General features: G+C 36.7%; 1 protein-coding gene across 1 annotated transcript in view; it reads left to right on the forward strand.

Moving 5' to 3' along the window:
• Dhc64C (dynein heavy chain, cytoplasmic) overlaps positions 1 to 14,957 on the forward strand; it is a 1,087,706-nt gene that overhangs the window by 354,025 nt on the left and 718,724 nt on the right. Inside the window, exons 32-33 of the mRNA XM_090398628.1 lie at positions 6 to 191; positions 9,120 to 9,320. Coding sequence (XP_090254754.1) covers positions 6 to 191; positions 9,120 to 9,320 — 387 coding nt within the window. The remainder of the gene's footprint in view (positions 1 to 5; positions 192 to 9,119; positions 9,321 to 14,957) is intronic.

A 14,957-nucleotide genomic window follows, 5' to 3' on the forward strand; every position in this document is an offset into this window, starting at 1 on the left:
CTTAGGTAGTTTTCAGCACTCCAGTTTCAATTAAGGAACATCCCAAAATAAATGAGTGGTTGTCTTTGGTTGAAAAAGAAATGAGGGTGACACTTGCTAAGCTTTTGGCTTCTGCAGTTGCAGACATAGTTCCTTTTAAACAAGGGGACATCAAACAAGAAGATTACATGCTTTGGGTTGACAAATATCAGGTAAGCAAAAATTCACTATTTTAATCATGATTACAAATTCTTTCATATTTTTATAACTTTGTTCTAAATAAAACTGCTCACTCAATGTTAAGATATATTCTATTCACATTCCAATAACATTCCACTAACGTATCATTGTCTGTATAGACAATGATACGTTAGTGGAATGTTATTGGATGTTTTCCAGTGATGTTATCTTTAGAAAAATCAAATTTTTACTTTGCTAACTAAAATAACTATATTTGCGTGTTACATTGCATTGAAATTGCCAAATAGGATTCCCTAAATTTTCTCTTCTGAAACATTGGATTGGCAGTGGGAATGAACTGTTGGGGAAATTATATGCTTCAAAAAATAGGTGACTTATTTTCCAAGCACACTTCAGAAGTCATTTTGATATTTAAAAAAAAAAAAAAAAAATATGGAGGCTACTACTATCCTATCCTCTCCCATAGTCCTTAATGGACCGTTGGGTCACTCGTTGCTAAGCAATGAATGGGTGGGTAGGTGGGTGGTGAATTAAGACAGATTGCACCCATCTCCTCTTCTGTCTTCGTCTATATGTCCTATGGCTGTATCTTGTATGTTCACGGGTCCGGTTTTCCTGTTTGCAGGATGAAAAACCCTGCTGACCATGCCCAAGACTGGCTAACTTGGCTATGACTGAGGAAGATCCTTCAGCTCCTCACGTCTCCAATCGAATCTATTACACTCCTTCCCCAAGCATATGGTTGCGAAGCACACAGCCACTAGGCTAACCACATGGACGGAGACTACTACTACGTTAAGGATAATGACTTCAATTTTCTGACATTTTGGCCTTCGTATTAAGCTCCTTATCTGGAGTGCGCGCGCGCGCACACACACACACACACACACACACACACACACACACACACACACACACACACACACACAGAGGCTATATTACAGTTCAAACACTAATTTGATCAATCATTATTTAACTGACCTGATTAGAGGTCAGGTCAGTTATATACTTTTCATCAGTATATGGTAGGCATCTTCACCTTTTCATTACAATGTTATTTACATTGTAAAATAGAGCAGTTTTATGTGCATCACCCATAAAGTTTTGCTTGATATTTTTTGCTAAATTTGTATAAAAGTGTTTAGTAAAATTATAGTATTAACATTTTTAATTCTGTACGTGTAATATTTGTAGACATGGAAGGAAGAAGTATATACCTAAGCTCATGTAAAAAATCTAAAAGCTGCTTCACATTTCTTGTGTGATGTCATGTAGCTTGTGTCCTGTGCATATGTATGTTTTCCACATGTGATGACCTTGATATGGAAGTTGAAAATCAAGTGTTATTTTCATAAAAGTAAAGTATAATACACGTGTTTTAGTCTCTGTAAATTCTTCACAATAATCTAGTGTTCAGTTTCATGATCACTGATTTACTTCAAGATTGCTTTGATTAACTGGTCACCCCTCTTCTCATGGAAATTGCCACTTATGATTTTGGGTTACCCACTTCACAATTGCTCATTATTGTTTACCATCACTGTTTCTTGTTCTTTGTTTCCAACAAAGTATAGTACTCACATCTACAGCTTTTTCACCATAGAATTCTTAGCAGCTGTGAATTTCATTTGCCCTTTTATTTTCATACATAAAAAAATAAAAAATAAAAATGATTTCTGTGTCCTGTTTACTTTGAACTTAAAAGAGATTTACATTGTGCATGCAATAACACGGGAAGTGTAACTTTGATCATACACTGCTGTATGCTGAATTGTAATGGAGAGATGAAGGAACAACACAAGATACATTCAAGCCCACTCACTATTTTAAGCTGTTGCTGTAATCCAGGGAATATTGAGGCTGGGGACTTGTTTGGGCCAAACAAAGCATCTAAAGCCATGAATCCAGTGTGTTGTCTGTTAATTGTGTGTGTTCTTCTGGCCAGTTTGCCTGTTTTCTGGGATGAAAAACCAGGGTTTTTGAGAATACAGGTTGGTGAAAGGAAGACTGTGAAATGTCTAGACAAGGAAGATTAGCAGGTCAGTGGAGAGTAGTCATGGGAGATTTTAACTGTTTCTCTGAGCAAAATATAAAAGTGAGGAAAGTGAAATTTTCAGCTTATTTAGTGACAGTCTAATGTGATATTGAATGCTCAATACTTGGTATCAGTGTTTCAAGATGTGTTAGTAAATAAAGTATTAATACTATTTCCAGGTGGAGTAAGCATGTTCTGACATCAGAGGTAGACAGGTGCATACTTTGGTGTGGAATTTGTGGATGTGTGGAGTGAGTTTGATGGGCGAAAGGATCTATATAAGATGGATGGCTTGCATTTGAATGGTTATGGTGTAAGAAGACTTGAGAAAGTGTTGCTGAATGTAGTGGATGTGCAAATTCAGGGAAACTAGATTTGTTAAGGGGGGGGAGTAGAGATACAGTCCTTATGGAGGCAGTTGAATGTAAGAATGAATATAATATGCCAGAGCAAATAAGGACAACAAATCTGAGTGGGATAGTTAATATAAGGCATCAAGGTAGGGTTGGGGCTAATGGGGGTCTTAAATTCATGTACACTAATACTAGGAGTATTAGGAACAAGAAGGAAGAGTTTTTGGCCATGGTTGGCACTTCCAGACCACAGGTTATAGGTATTAGTGAAACATGGCTGACTGTAGATGATATAACTAGTGGGATTGAATGTGATGGGTATAGTGTGTTCAGGAATGACAGAGAGAATAAAATGGGGGGAGGAGTATTGTTGATGATAGCTGATGAGCTCCAGCCAAGGAGAATAGAAGTTGAATTGCAGGATAGAGAAAAGAGCACATTTGAGGTCATTTGGTGTGAGATTGTGGCTAGCAGAACTAAATATACAATTGGGTGCTGCTATAGACCAGGTGATGGAAAAGATGGTGGTGACAGTATGCACAAGCAAATAGAAGAAATGGGTGGAAGGAGGGCGATTATTATGGGATATTTCAACTATGGTCGCATTGATTGGAGTGAGGAGAGGACACACGGGAGGAAGGAACTGGATTTTATGCGGTTATTAAGGGATAACTATCTGCGACAGCATGTAATGGAAAATACTAGGGGTCAGAGAGTGCTTGACCTAGTAATTACATCTGAGGATTTGGCTGTAACAAATATGACCACATTGCCACCAATCGGTGAGAGTGATCATAGGGTCTTAACTTGGGAGGTGGCTAAAGGTGTAGAATTTTCAATTAAGACAGGGTACATGTGGAATTATCGGGCTGGAAAGTATGACAAGCTTAGGAGTTTGATTGGTTCAGTGCCATGGCATGTACAACTGCAAGGACTAGAAGTTGATAGTGCATGGGAGGTAGTTAAGAAGTGCTTGCATGAAGCAATGGCTGACTGTATACCTAGAGTCCGAATAATAAATCAAGTAGGGGTTAAATGGATGAATAACACCATTAAGCTTGAGTTGCAAAAAAAGAAACAACTATGGAGGGAATTTAAGGAGAAGGGTGACCGGCAGGCACATGAACGGTATAAAGCGCAGGCCAGAAGGGTGACGAGTGTGGTAAGAAAAGCAAAAAAGGATTACGAAAGAACATTGGCCATGCAGGCTAAAGAGAATCCTAAACAGTTTTTTAGATATGTAGCAAGTAAAAGGAAAAATGTACATGGCAGATTGATTTTAAAGAATGCCGATGGTAGGGAGGTAACTGAATCCGTTGAGATAGTTGAGTTACTGAGTGAGCACTTTGCAAAAGTATATCATCCAGGTGGTGACGTTGCAGAAACGAATAAACCAGTAGATTATACGGGAATTGTGGTTAATGAAGTGGAGGTGAGTAGTCTATTGCATAACCTCAATGTCAATACATCTGTGGGATTGGATGGTATACCAGCTCGTGTTGTACGAGAAGCAGCTAAAGAATTGTTAGTACCCTTGACCATTTTGTTTAATTTGAGTCTCAGGTCTGGGTTAGTCCCGAGCGGGTGGAAAGAGGGGAAAATAGTTCCACTGTATAAAGGTGGTTCCAAGACTGCTGTTGTAAATTACCAACCGATTAGCATATCAGGAATCATTGTCAAGGTCTTAGAGAAATTAGTCAAGAAAAGAATACAGGATTGGATAGATGAAAATGGGATATTGTATGGGGGACAACATGGTTTTGTGAAGGGTAGATCATGCCTCAGTAACTTGCTCACGTTTTATAACACAGTGACGGCTGAACTGCATATGGGTAATGGGTTTACAGTGATACTACTGGACCTTGCCAAGGCCTTTGATAGGATACCACATGGAACCCTAATCAGTAAACTGGAGCAGATGGGTATAGATATAGGGTTGGTGAGATGGATAAGAGGGTGGTTGAAGAAGAGATATCAAAGAGTGGTTTATTCAGGAGTGGAGTCTAAAAGACGTCTTGTGACTAGTGGAGTGCCACAGGGCTCTGTTCTTGGACCACTGCTTTTCAATTTGTTCATCAATGATATTGAAAAGGATCTGAGAGGAAGTGTTCACTTGTTTGCTGATGATGCAAAGTTGGGTAGAGCAATTGTGAGTGCACAGGATGTCAAAATTTTACAGGATGATTTGGATAGTTTGGAGGACTGGGCTAGGAAAAATGGATGTCAATTTAATGTGCCAAAGTGTAAGGTTATGCACTTTGGGGTGAAAAGAATAGCAGCAGTATATCGCATTGGTGGAACCATACTCCAGGAGATTGATGAGGCCAGGGATTTGGGAGTGTTGGTGGATAGGGAATTGAAGTTTAGGGGGCACATTGCAAAAGTAACTAACACAGATCACCAAATCACTTGGCTTCTGAAAAATACTTTAACATGCAGAGACGAACAAGTTGTTGTTCCTCTGTATCGAGCCTTGATAAGACCCCATCTGGACTTCTGTGCCTAGCTATGGGCACCAGGGTTTCTTCGTGATGGGGAGGAAGTGGAGAGGGTCCAGAGACGAGTGACCAAGATGATAGCAGGTCTGTGGAATGAACCTTATGAGAATAGGTTGAAGATTTGTGGGTTGCAGAAATTGGACGATCGGCGAAGGAGGGGTGATATGATTGAGACATTCAAATTACTGAAGGGTTTTTATAAGATTGATCCAGAAGATATTTTTGAAAATATGACTGATGGTGGGAGGACTAGGGGCCATGCATGGAAGCTGGGCAAGAGCGTGGTTGACAAGGGTGTTAGAGCTAGGTTCTTTACTTGGAGAGTGGTAAATGAGTGGAATAAGCTTCCAGAGTCTGTTGTGGGTGCTACGACCGTGAATGAGTTCAAGGCAAGGTATGATAGATACTGTGTGAATGTTGAATAGTTGTTCTTGACATGATGTTAGGGCCTCCCTCGATGAGTCTGTCGACTCCTTGGAGTTTCCCGGAACAATAATAATAGTAATAATAATAATAATACTTTAGTATTAAGAGAGAATATGTGAAACTAGAGCTTCAGATGGTTGAAATGCTAAGGAGGTGGTTTGGTAGTATATCATTGCTTGAGAAACTAGTGTGACTGGGAATTAGTTCAAAACTATTTGAAAGCACCCATGTAAGCATTCCTGGAGTAAAGGATAAACAATAGGCATGAAGTTGATGCAGAGGAGAGATGAGCAGATACTTGGTCAGCATTTATGAGAAATATAAGACAAGCAAAATGACTTGGTTGCAAAATCTCCTGAAAGGAGAATATGCAATTTGGTGAGCATGGCAGGTAGTTAGAGAAAAGTTTTATGACTAAGTTGTTAGGTATTTCATTTATTGATCAGAAATTGATGAATGCAAAGTATTTCTGTTTAAGATTAATGATAAGGCTCTGGGATTAAGTGAGATATATGTAGATGAATGTTAAATTAAGTGTTGCTGTTGTGATTATTTAATGAGAGTCTTGCGAAGGGAATTATGGTTAGTAACACTGCATAAACGGAAATCTAAAATGGCGAATTCAGGTGGGGTAGAGAGCATAGGTTTGTGAAAGCACAGGCTATATATACTATTCAGCTGGAGTTTACTTTTACTGAATTTTTGAGAGGTGTTTCATAGGATATCATTTCCCATGAAAGAAATGGAGCAAATTGTTTGCTTTGGTATAAGATGGTTGCAAATAGATGTTAGCAAGTTGTGTATGAGAATAACTATTTTGATAAAGTGACAAGTGTTTATAAAATGATCATAATTTACATTTGAGTCTTTTGGCATGGGTTCTCTACACTCTCCGTCCTATACAGAAATTTTATTAGTTTTAGATGCTATCTTTCTGAAATTTTTTTTTCATGTTTCTTCTCTAAAATACAACATAGTATATGCACTATATTCTTTTAATGCTTATAAAGTTTCATTTTCCTTTCACCACACTCTGAAGCTCCTAAGTCAAAACAGTTCATACAATATAAGATTTATTTTTATTTTGTTCGTTCATTTTTCATAGAAGTCCCATTATGTCACTGCAGTATGTATTCCTCTGTTGAAAAAATTTGATATATTTTTAATCCAATACTTCCCTTCTGGTAAAAATTTTCCATGCATTATTAATTTATGCTGCAATTCATTTTTAAATTCCTCTTGTTATTTATTACTCTTCCATGAGTTTGATTCCTCTTGTAATTTATTATTCTTCTGAGATCAGTTTATAATTTTATATTTACCAATGATGTCTCATCAAAATATTTGTTCCAAAATTTTTAAACCTAATAAGACAAGAATGTGAAGATCTTTCCAAGGTATGTCTGAAAATACATCATTTATGTTATTACACTTTTTTAATAACATAAATGATGTTATTAAATATATATAGATATATATATATTTAATAACATCATTTATGAATGAATATATATGAATGAATGAATATATATGAATATATATATATATATATATATATTCATTATTTTAAAAAATTAGGTTAAAAAATATGTATAAAGTGTTTGAGATTAATGTAATTACCAGATTCTGATAGTTGCAATAATTTCAATGGTTCTTTATTCTAATTCACAATTATGTATACAGTGATATGTTGTTTATCATAAGCTATTTCCCTTTTGCTGATGACAATGTCATCTGTTTTTGTCTTGCTTCCTCCTTAGTTGAATGAGTGCACATGCTCCAAGGAGGTCAGTGGGTGACTGACAGTTGACAGAGTGTTCAGTACCTTGGTAATGAAGAAATCAGAAGGGAGAATGGAAGTTGGAGAATGCAGACCAAAGAATTTCGTTGTTGGAAGTTTTTGAAAAACTTGACAGTGGGTATGCATCAATAGAAGATTCTGAAAAGGAATCTTAGTGAAGTGAAGTGTTTGACTGAAACAGTGATACTGTCAACAAGTGAATAGTAATAAAAGGAGATATTAGACTTTCTTTTTTAACATTCGAAGAAATGCTAAATGGAAGGGATTTTCTCTCTCTCTCTCTCAAGGACAGTGGTAATAAGAATTATTTTCTTGGACCAAGTGATGGAAGTATAGAAAACTGAAACTGAAACTTCATCAATGACAAATTGTCATTGATGAAGAGCTCTGTTTTTATACATTTTGTTTATAAAGTAGTAAAAGAAAGAAGCTATCTCTTGTAAGCAATTTGTAATTTGTGCTTCTTGTAACTAAACTGCTTGTGGTAAGATTATACTCAGTTAAACAGTGAGGAGGAATGGAGCAATATATGTTAAATAAGAATGCATTGCATAATCCTGTGGAAGTTTTACAAATTTTTTATATTTTGAGAATTCATAACAGTATTTATGAATTCTCAAAATTTTGAGAATTCATAAATTCTCAAATGGCAAACTGATTCTAATGAACATTATTGTTTTTGTAGGAATTTGTTGAAAAACAATGTTCAGTTTGGTAGACTGATTTACGTTAATGTAATACAAACTATTAATAGATTGATCATATCTTGCCTAGGTAGCTGTGTATAGATTTGGTTTTCTTAACAACTAAGATAGGAAAATGCTGGAAACTATTCACCCCATTTCGTCTTCCCTTCCATGCTAGGCTTGATGGTCAGTCATGGACAAGTAACTTGGCAATATATTTAAACCTAATATTAATTAATCCTCCAATAAGGTGATTAATCCTGTCTGCATAGTGTATTATGACCAAGCACATATGTTCTTCTGGCCAGTTTCTGGTTTGCTGGAGAAACAGCCCCCATCACCCCATATGAGACTGGCTAAACTCACCTTCAGGAAAATATCTGATAAAGGGCATTGTTAAAACCAGCTGAGCTATGGAGACTATCCAAATTTGAGTAAATAAGATTGAACTTTTTACAAATCGAATACAGTAAGGATTGAAGGGTTCCCAGAGCTCAACAAACTATGGAGGAGATATGATTGACAGTTAAGTCGGAGTAGCTTTTTAGATATAGCAGAGCTATTCTGTAGCTCAATGAGTAATGTTAGATTATTCTAATATTACTTTGCTTTAGTCTCTGAAGGTGCTTTGAATGATTTCTCAAGACACTTTTATACTGGTCTGGTGGTGGGGCTTGTACATTGTCTATTCATAACTGTTTTTTTAAAGAAATTATGACTGACTAATACAGATTCTAACATCACTCATTGACCAGTCTCATTTGCATGCACACACTGATATTGTTCAGTGAGTGATCTAAGAATAAGTGATCATCCCTTGAATCTGTATAATGGCATTTTCAGCAAGCTTATTACAATAAGTAAATTCTTTGTAGGGAAAATGGTGCCTGATAAGAATGTGTTGCTACAATAGGTGTGTGTGTGTGTGTGTGTGTGTGTGCGCGCGCGCCCACAAGCGCTGATATTGAAAAAATTCACAATGAGTTATAAATAGGTATTGCATGTTTGGGGAATCCTCATTTATTGAGATTTATTTTTCTGAAATTTATATTGATAGGCTGGAGAAAATCTGAATGCAACTAGTTGTGTTTTTAAATGTTATATTTTTAGTCTTAATTTCTTGATAAATTATCTTTATAGTCTCAAATCGTAGTGTTGGCCGCACAGATTTCATGGTCAGAAGATGTTGAAAATGCACTTCAGACCATTATGAACACCGGAGGTAACGACTTGACACCTTTAGAAGAGGTTCTAGAAACAGTAAAATTCACTCTGAACATCCTTGCTGACTCGGTTTTACAAGAACAGCCACCACTTAGAAGGAAAAAGCTGGAGCATTTGGTGAGCGATTAGAGATTATGAGAAATATAAATTTTGTATTCAGAAAATCTCTGTCCATTCTGGTGTATTTAGTTTTGTTATCACTTGTAATATACTCAATTTATGACAGGCCTAGTGCCATGAAATTTAGTTTATTATTTATTAAATTATTTGTGTACTTTTCAGTGTTCAGTTTTTAATCTATATAATTTCTATTTCCAAAATGATTTATAGCAATGTAGTTAATATATTTTACACTAAATCTTTATTAATGAATGCTGGAAATGTAATGGAGTACTTCATAAATCACATCTTAAATTATTTATAACATTTGATAAAGCAAAATCAGTGGTTTAAAAGCATATGTAACACAACAGTGATATCATAAAACCAAGGGCACTCTTCAAGAAGTAATCAAAAACAATATTTCCCAGAGTTTCTGAGGATAGCAAACATTCTGTTATTTTGTGGTTATATCAGTTGCTTTATTATTATTTTTGTTCTAGATATTTATCAGAACTTTTCAGCCTCCCCTTATATACTAGTTTCATGTATGTTTATGGTGTATTTCATCAGGAGAAAGGAGTGAATTATATGACTAAATTTGGCAAGCATCAGATAACAGTAACATTGCTATATGATTTTTTGTTGTTGTTATTGTTTGGGGGGGGGGGAACTAATAGTAGAAAGTATGCACAATTATATTGTATCCTGATGACTGTGACAAGATAAGAATGTCTGAGATCTGTGTGCAGCAGGATTTTACTGAAAGTGCATTGGTCCTTCTCTAGTGCTATTAACAGCCTGTACTCTCCGAGGCATTGACCCCACCAGATGCCGGAGGTAATTCCAGCCATGCCTTTTGCAACATCATCCCCCAACTGCACCTTAGACTCAGATACATGGATCTGATGTCGCATTCTACAGCATCGATTGGATTTAAATCCAGAGATCTGGGTGGTTTCGGCACACTATCCTGCTGAAACAGACCATTGTCTGCAGGATGTGTGGGGGCCATGAAGGTGTGTAAGTGGTCATCTGGCACATAGTCTTTAAGGACCTCTCCAGACACACTAAAAGATCTAAAATGGTATGTGAGAAGGTTCCCCAGATCAGCACAGTGCCACTGCCTCCTTGAACAGATCTGACTTGGCACAATGAGGCGATGGCCTCATACTGTCGATGCCACACCAGCACCCTCCCATCGGCTCGGTACAACTGACAATGGGATTTTTCAGATCACATGACTCGTACACTCTGCAGAGGTCCAGTTCCAGTTTTGATGGTCCTGACACCAGGTGAGGCTCAATGCCCGGCAACAAGCTGTCAACAATGGTACATGATTAGGGTGTTAGCTCTCATGGTATGCAGGATATGCTTTACCGTTCACTCACTGACACTGCTTGGTCAGTATGAGCCTGAACAGTATATCGACCCTGGTCATCAATGGCATGTGGTTGGCCACTACTTGCTCGCTGGGTGCTGGCACATCTGTTGATGGTATACTCGTGATACATCCTTGATACAGTTGCACTTGAGAACCCTAGAGTTCTTACCATGTGGGCAATAGAATGACCCATCTGTCCCGATAACATGTCCACGATCAAAGTCGCTAAGAATGTCACATTTACCCATGTTCATCGATTGCGATACACTGTCCGGAAGCCGTGAAGTGTGCTAATTTACTGTGTGCATTCGGTTTGGATATGTTTCACTCTGTGCTGGGGATGCCAGTGTCAACTTCCCATCACTGCTATCTGTAATGTTTTGTCCACTGAGTGTATTAATATTCATCATCATCACAATCCATGGGCTCACTGCCCATTGGTGCCCAATGCCTCCTTCACTATCTTCTTTCACCTTTCTTTGTCCAGTGCACAGTGTCACAGTTTCTGTACACCCATTCCACATCAGTCCTTTGTCATCTATCCGTTCTCTGTATGGTCTACCTCTTCTGTTTACATCATCTATAATACCAAACATAAATGTCTTTATCTTACAGTCCTCACTCATTCTACAGATGTGTCCAAATAATTGCAGCTTCTGTTTTATATTCTTCTGCATTAGATTCTCTTTTGGTTGTATCTTCCGATAGAGCACTTCATTTGTGATTTTCTGTACCCATCCTATTCTTAGAATCTTCCTGTAACAAGTTCTTTCAAATGCCAAAATTATTTTTCTTATTACCTATGTTTCAGATCCATACAGTACACCGCTAAAGATGCATGTTTCCAGTACTCTTGTTTGCAGGCTGATCACTTTACTTTTCCATATGTTATCCATTGCCTTCAGATTTGTTCTTCCCTTTGCAATCCTGATCTTTATTTCTTTTTTACAGTTGCAATCATACTTCGACTGTAAAATGCCGTCATTTTACTTCCCAAATATGTGATTTGGAAAGTAAAATTTGGGACTGTAAAATGTCGTCATTTTACTTCCCAAATATGTGAATTGTTCTACATTTTCTATATCAATTACATCTACTTGTGTCTTTTGTTTCATGTTCTTATCACCAAATACCGTTGTCTTTGTTTTTTACAAGTTCATATCATGTCCAAATCTCTTCTCTTCCTCATTTAACAGTCAGTATTTATTGTAGTTCTCGTTCGTCTTCTTCAATAATAACAATTTCATCTGCAAATCTCAGATTGTTAATTCTCATTCCATGTACAGCTATTCCTTTTGCATCTTCCTTCATTTTGTCCGTTGCTCTTTCTAAATGTGCGATGAAAATGCTTGGTGATATTGGGTCCGCCTGTCTAGTACCTCTGCTTGTTCTAAACCATTTCCCCAAATCATCACCTATTCTAACTGCTGCAACTGCATTCTGATCTTTTAATATAGCTATTAGTTTTTTTATCAATTCCATAGGATTCTAGAACTGCTAATGTCACTTTTTGGCCAATACTTCAAATGCTTTCTGAAAATCAACAAAACAAGTATATACGTTTTTGTTTTTTCTCCTAGCTTTCTCTACTATTAACCGCATTGTCAAAATCTGTTGAATTGTAGTTCTATCCTTCCTAAATCCTGCTAGCTCATCTGCAAGGTATGCTTCCAATTGCGTTCTCAGTCTTTCTGTCAACATCATCATCATTACTTTACCAAGGTGACTTGTCAAGGCAATTGTTCTATACTTTTTATATTCTAACTTATTTCCTTTCTTGTATAATGTCACTAATATTGATTTCACCCACTCCTCTGGCATTTTCCCATCTTTCCATACCATATTACATAGTTGGTGCCATACTTTCACCACCATATTTAATCATTTCTCCAGTGATGTTATTGTTATCACGACTCTTTAATCGTAGTCTGCTTTGGTTGCCACTTTCTATTAATGGTTCTAATAAGTTTGTATACCTCCCTTGTTTTATGCTCTCCATTGTGCTGTTCTATATTATTGCATTGGGCTTCTAACCATTTCATCTTATCCATTCTGACTGCTTTTTTTTTCACCTCATTACACTTTCTTCTATATTGCTCCTCTGTTCTGATGTATCTCTTCTTATTTTCAACATTCTTTTCTCCTGTACTAACTTCAATGTTTCTTGTCTAATCCATTTATTCTTGATCCTCTCTTCTTCTGGTACTGTTTCTTCAACTGCATCTTCTATCGCCTTTATTACTCTTTTCACTCTTAGATTCATTTTTTTCCCTTTCTCCACACTTTTAAGTTTCTCTTTTAACACTAGTCTGTACTTTCTTCCTATTTCTGCTTCACTTATTCTTCCTGTATCTCTTTGTTTCTGATGATGGGGTTTATATTTTCCTTTTAATTTCAACTTGATGTTTTTAATCACTAAACTATGGTCTGAGTCTATATCTGCTCCTTGAAAAGTTCGACATTCCTGTACTGATGTTATCCATCTTCTTTTAATCGTAATCATATCAGTCATGTTTTTAGTTTTCCCATCATTTGAATGCCACATCCATTTTCTACAATCCTTTTGTTGGAATCTTGTGTTACAGATCATCATCTCGTGGTCCACAGCAAATTGTGACATTTTTTTCAACTCGTTCATTTCTTTCTCCGAAACCATATTTTCCCACGACACTTTCCCAACCATCGTTATCTATTCCGACTTTGGCATTCCAATCTCCTTCAATAATTAGCACATCTTGCTTTGGTGATGTTTCTATTGACTCTGTCAGATCTTTGTAAAATAAGTCAATATCCTCATCTGTGCTGTCAGATGTGGGTGCATATATCTGGACTATTGATATATTAAATGGTTTTGCCTGAAATCTTGCTACTATGATTCGTTCATTGACTGGTTTGTAACCTAACAGTGCTTCTCTAGCTCTTTGTTAAGAAGGAAGCCAACTCCTGCCTTGTGCTTGGTATCATGCCCTGATCATATTACTTCGCATTCATTTATCTCTCCTGATGATGTCCATTGCATCTCTGCGAATCCTAGTATATATCACACCGATATCTCTTCATATCCTCATGTAGTAATTCTAATTTTCCTGGCATCCAAAGTGTCTGCACATTTCATGTTCTTACTGATAACACAGTCCAACACAATTTTTGCTGACTTTTATATGAGACTTGTTTTTTTACTAATTTGGGTGCGCTGATTTCAAATATCAAACCCATTTTTCTCTATCACGTCAGGTTTTTCCTCTGTGGCATTTTCTTTTTGCTAATTTGTAAGTTTTTGATAGTTTTAAGGGGGCAGTACTATTTAGAGGATCAAAAAAATCGATTTTTTAATATTATTTTCTGAAAGTATGTACTTTTAAAAATCTGTTCCTAACTTTTTATCAAGAAATTCGAAAAATTCCCTATTATTCAAAGTGGTGCGCAGATCAGAATTGGAGTGCCCACCACTCTCGCTTGTTAGCAAACGAATAAATGTGTAAGAACCTGCAATGGCACGTACTGGCGCTTTGAATGCGAGAGAGTTATTATAACCAGAAGTCTGAACTAAACAAAAATAGCAATCATCTACGTGATTTTTCGGTTCACGCTAAATCATTGGAATGCCAAAAGCTAATTTTTGGTGTTTTCCCTTGCTCCACTGTCGTAAATTTTCTACACACGACTTACGCACTTTATTTGGAGCCCATGAATTGTCCTGATCTGCAAGTTTTATGTCAAAGTATGCAAAGTACACTTTCTTAATGAAATCAGCGATATTTGTCTTTTAACTGGGAACAGTAAAGCTGCCACAAATGTAGCAGAAGGAATCTACACTATTGACACATTTTCAAGTAGTAGACATGATGTATTTTCTTCACTGCCGACTAACATGCAATTAACAAGACAAAAAAAAAAACCAGAGACTTTATTGAAATATTATAAGCGCTCATCATACTTTCACAATCGATTAACGATTGACTGGTTTTGATAGTTCTTTGTCCGCTATGACGCATATAGCATTCATTTGTTTTAGGCAGTTGTCAGCGCTTACTTTTCATCACCTATAATAAATTTAGTTTAATCCTTTATCCAAGTGTGAGCAAACAAAGTTTGCACCTGAAAGTATCTTCAGGACTGGGGTAAGGTGGTACAACACCAGGCGCAACTTTCAGGCACAAACTTTGTTTGCTCACACTTGGATAAAGGATTAAACTAAATTTATTATACTCTAACCAAGTGAAAAATCTTTCTCTAAATCCAGAGTAATTTATTAAAAAAGGGTGGCACAC

Source organism: Typopeltis vanoorti, chromosome 10, assembly GCF_054136105.1.
Source record: "Typopeltis vanoorti isolate ZY-2024b chromosome 10, IOZ_Tvanoo_1.0, whole genome shotgun sequence".
In the NCBI taxonomy this organism is placed as follows: domain Eukaryota; kingdom Metazoa; phylum Arthropoda; class Arachnida; order Uropygi; family Thelyphonidae; genus Typopeltis; species Typopeltis vanoorti.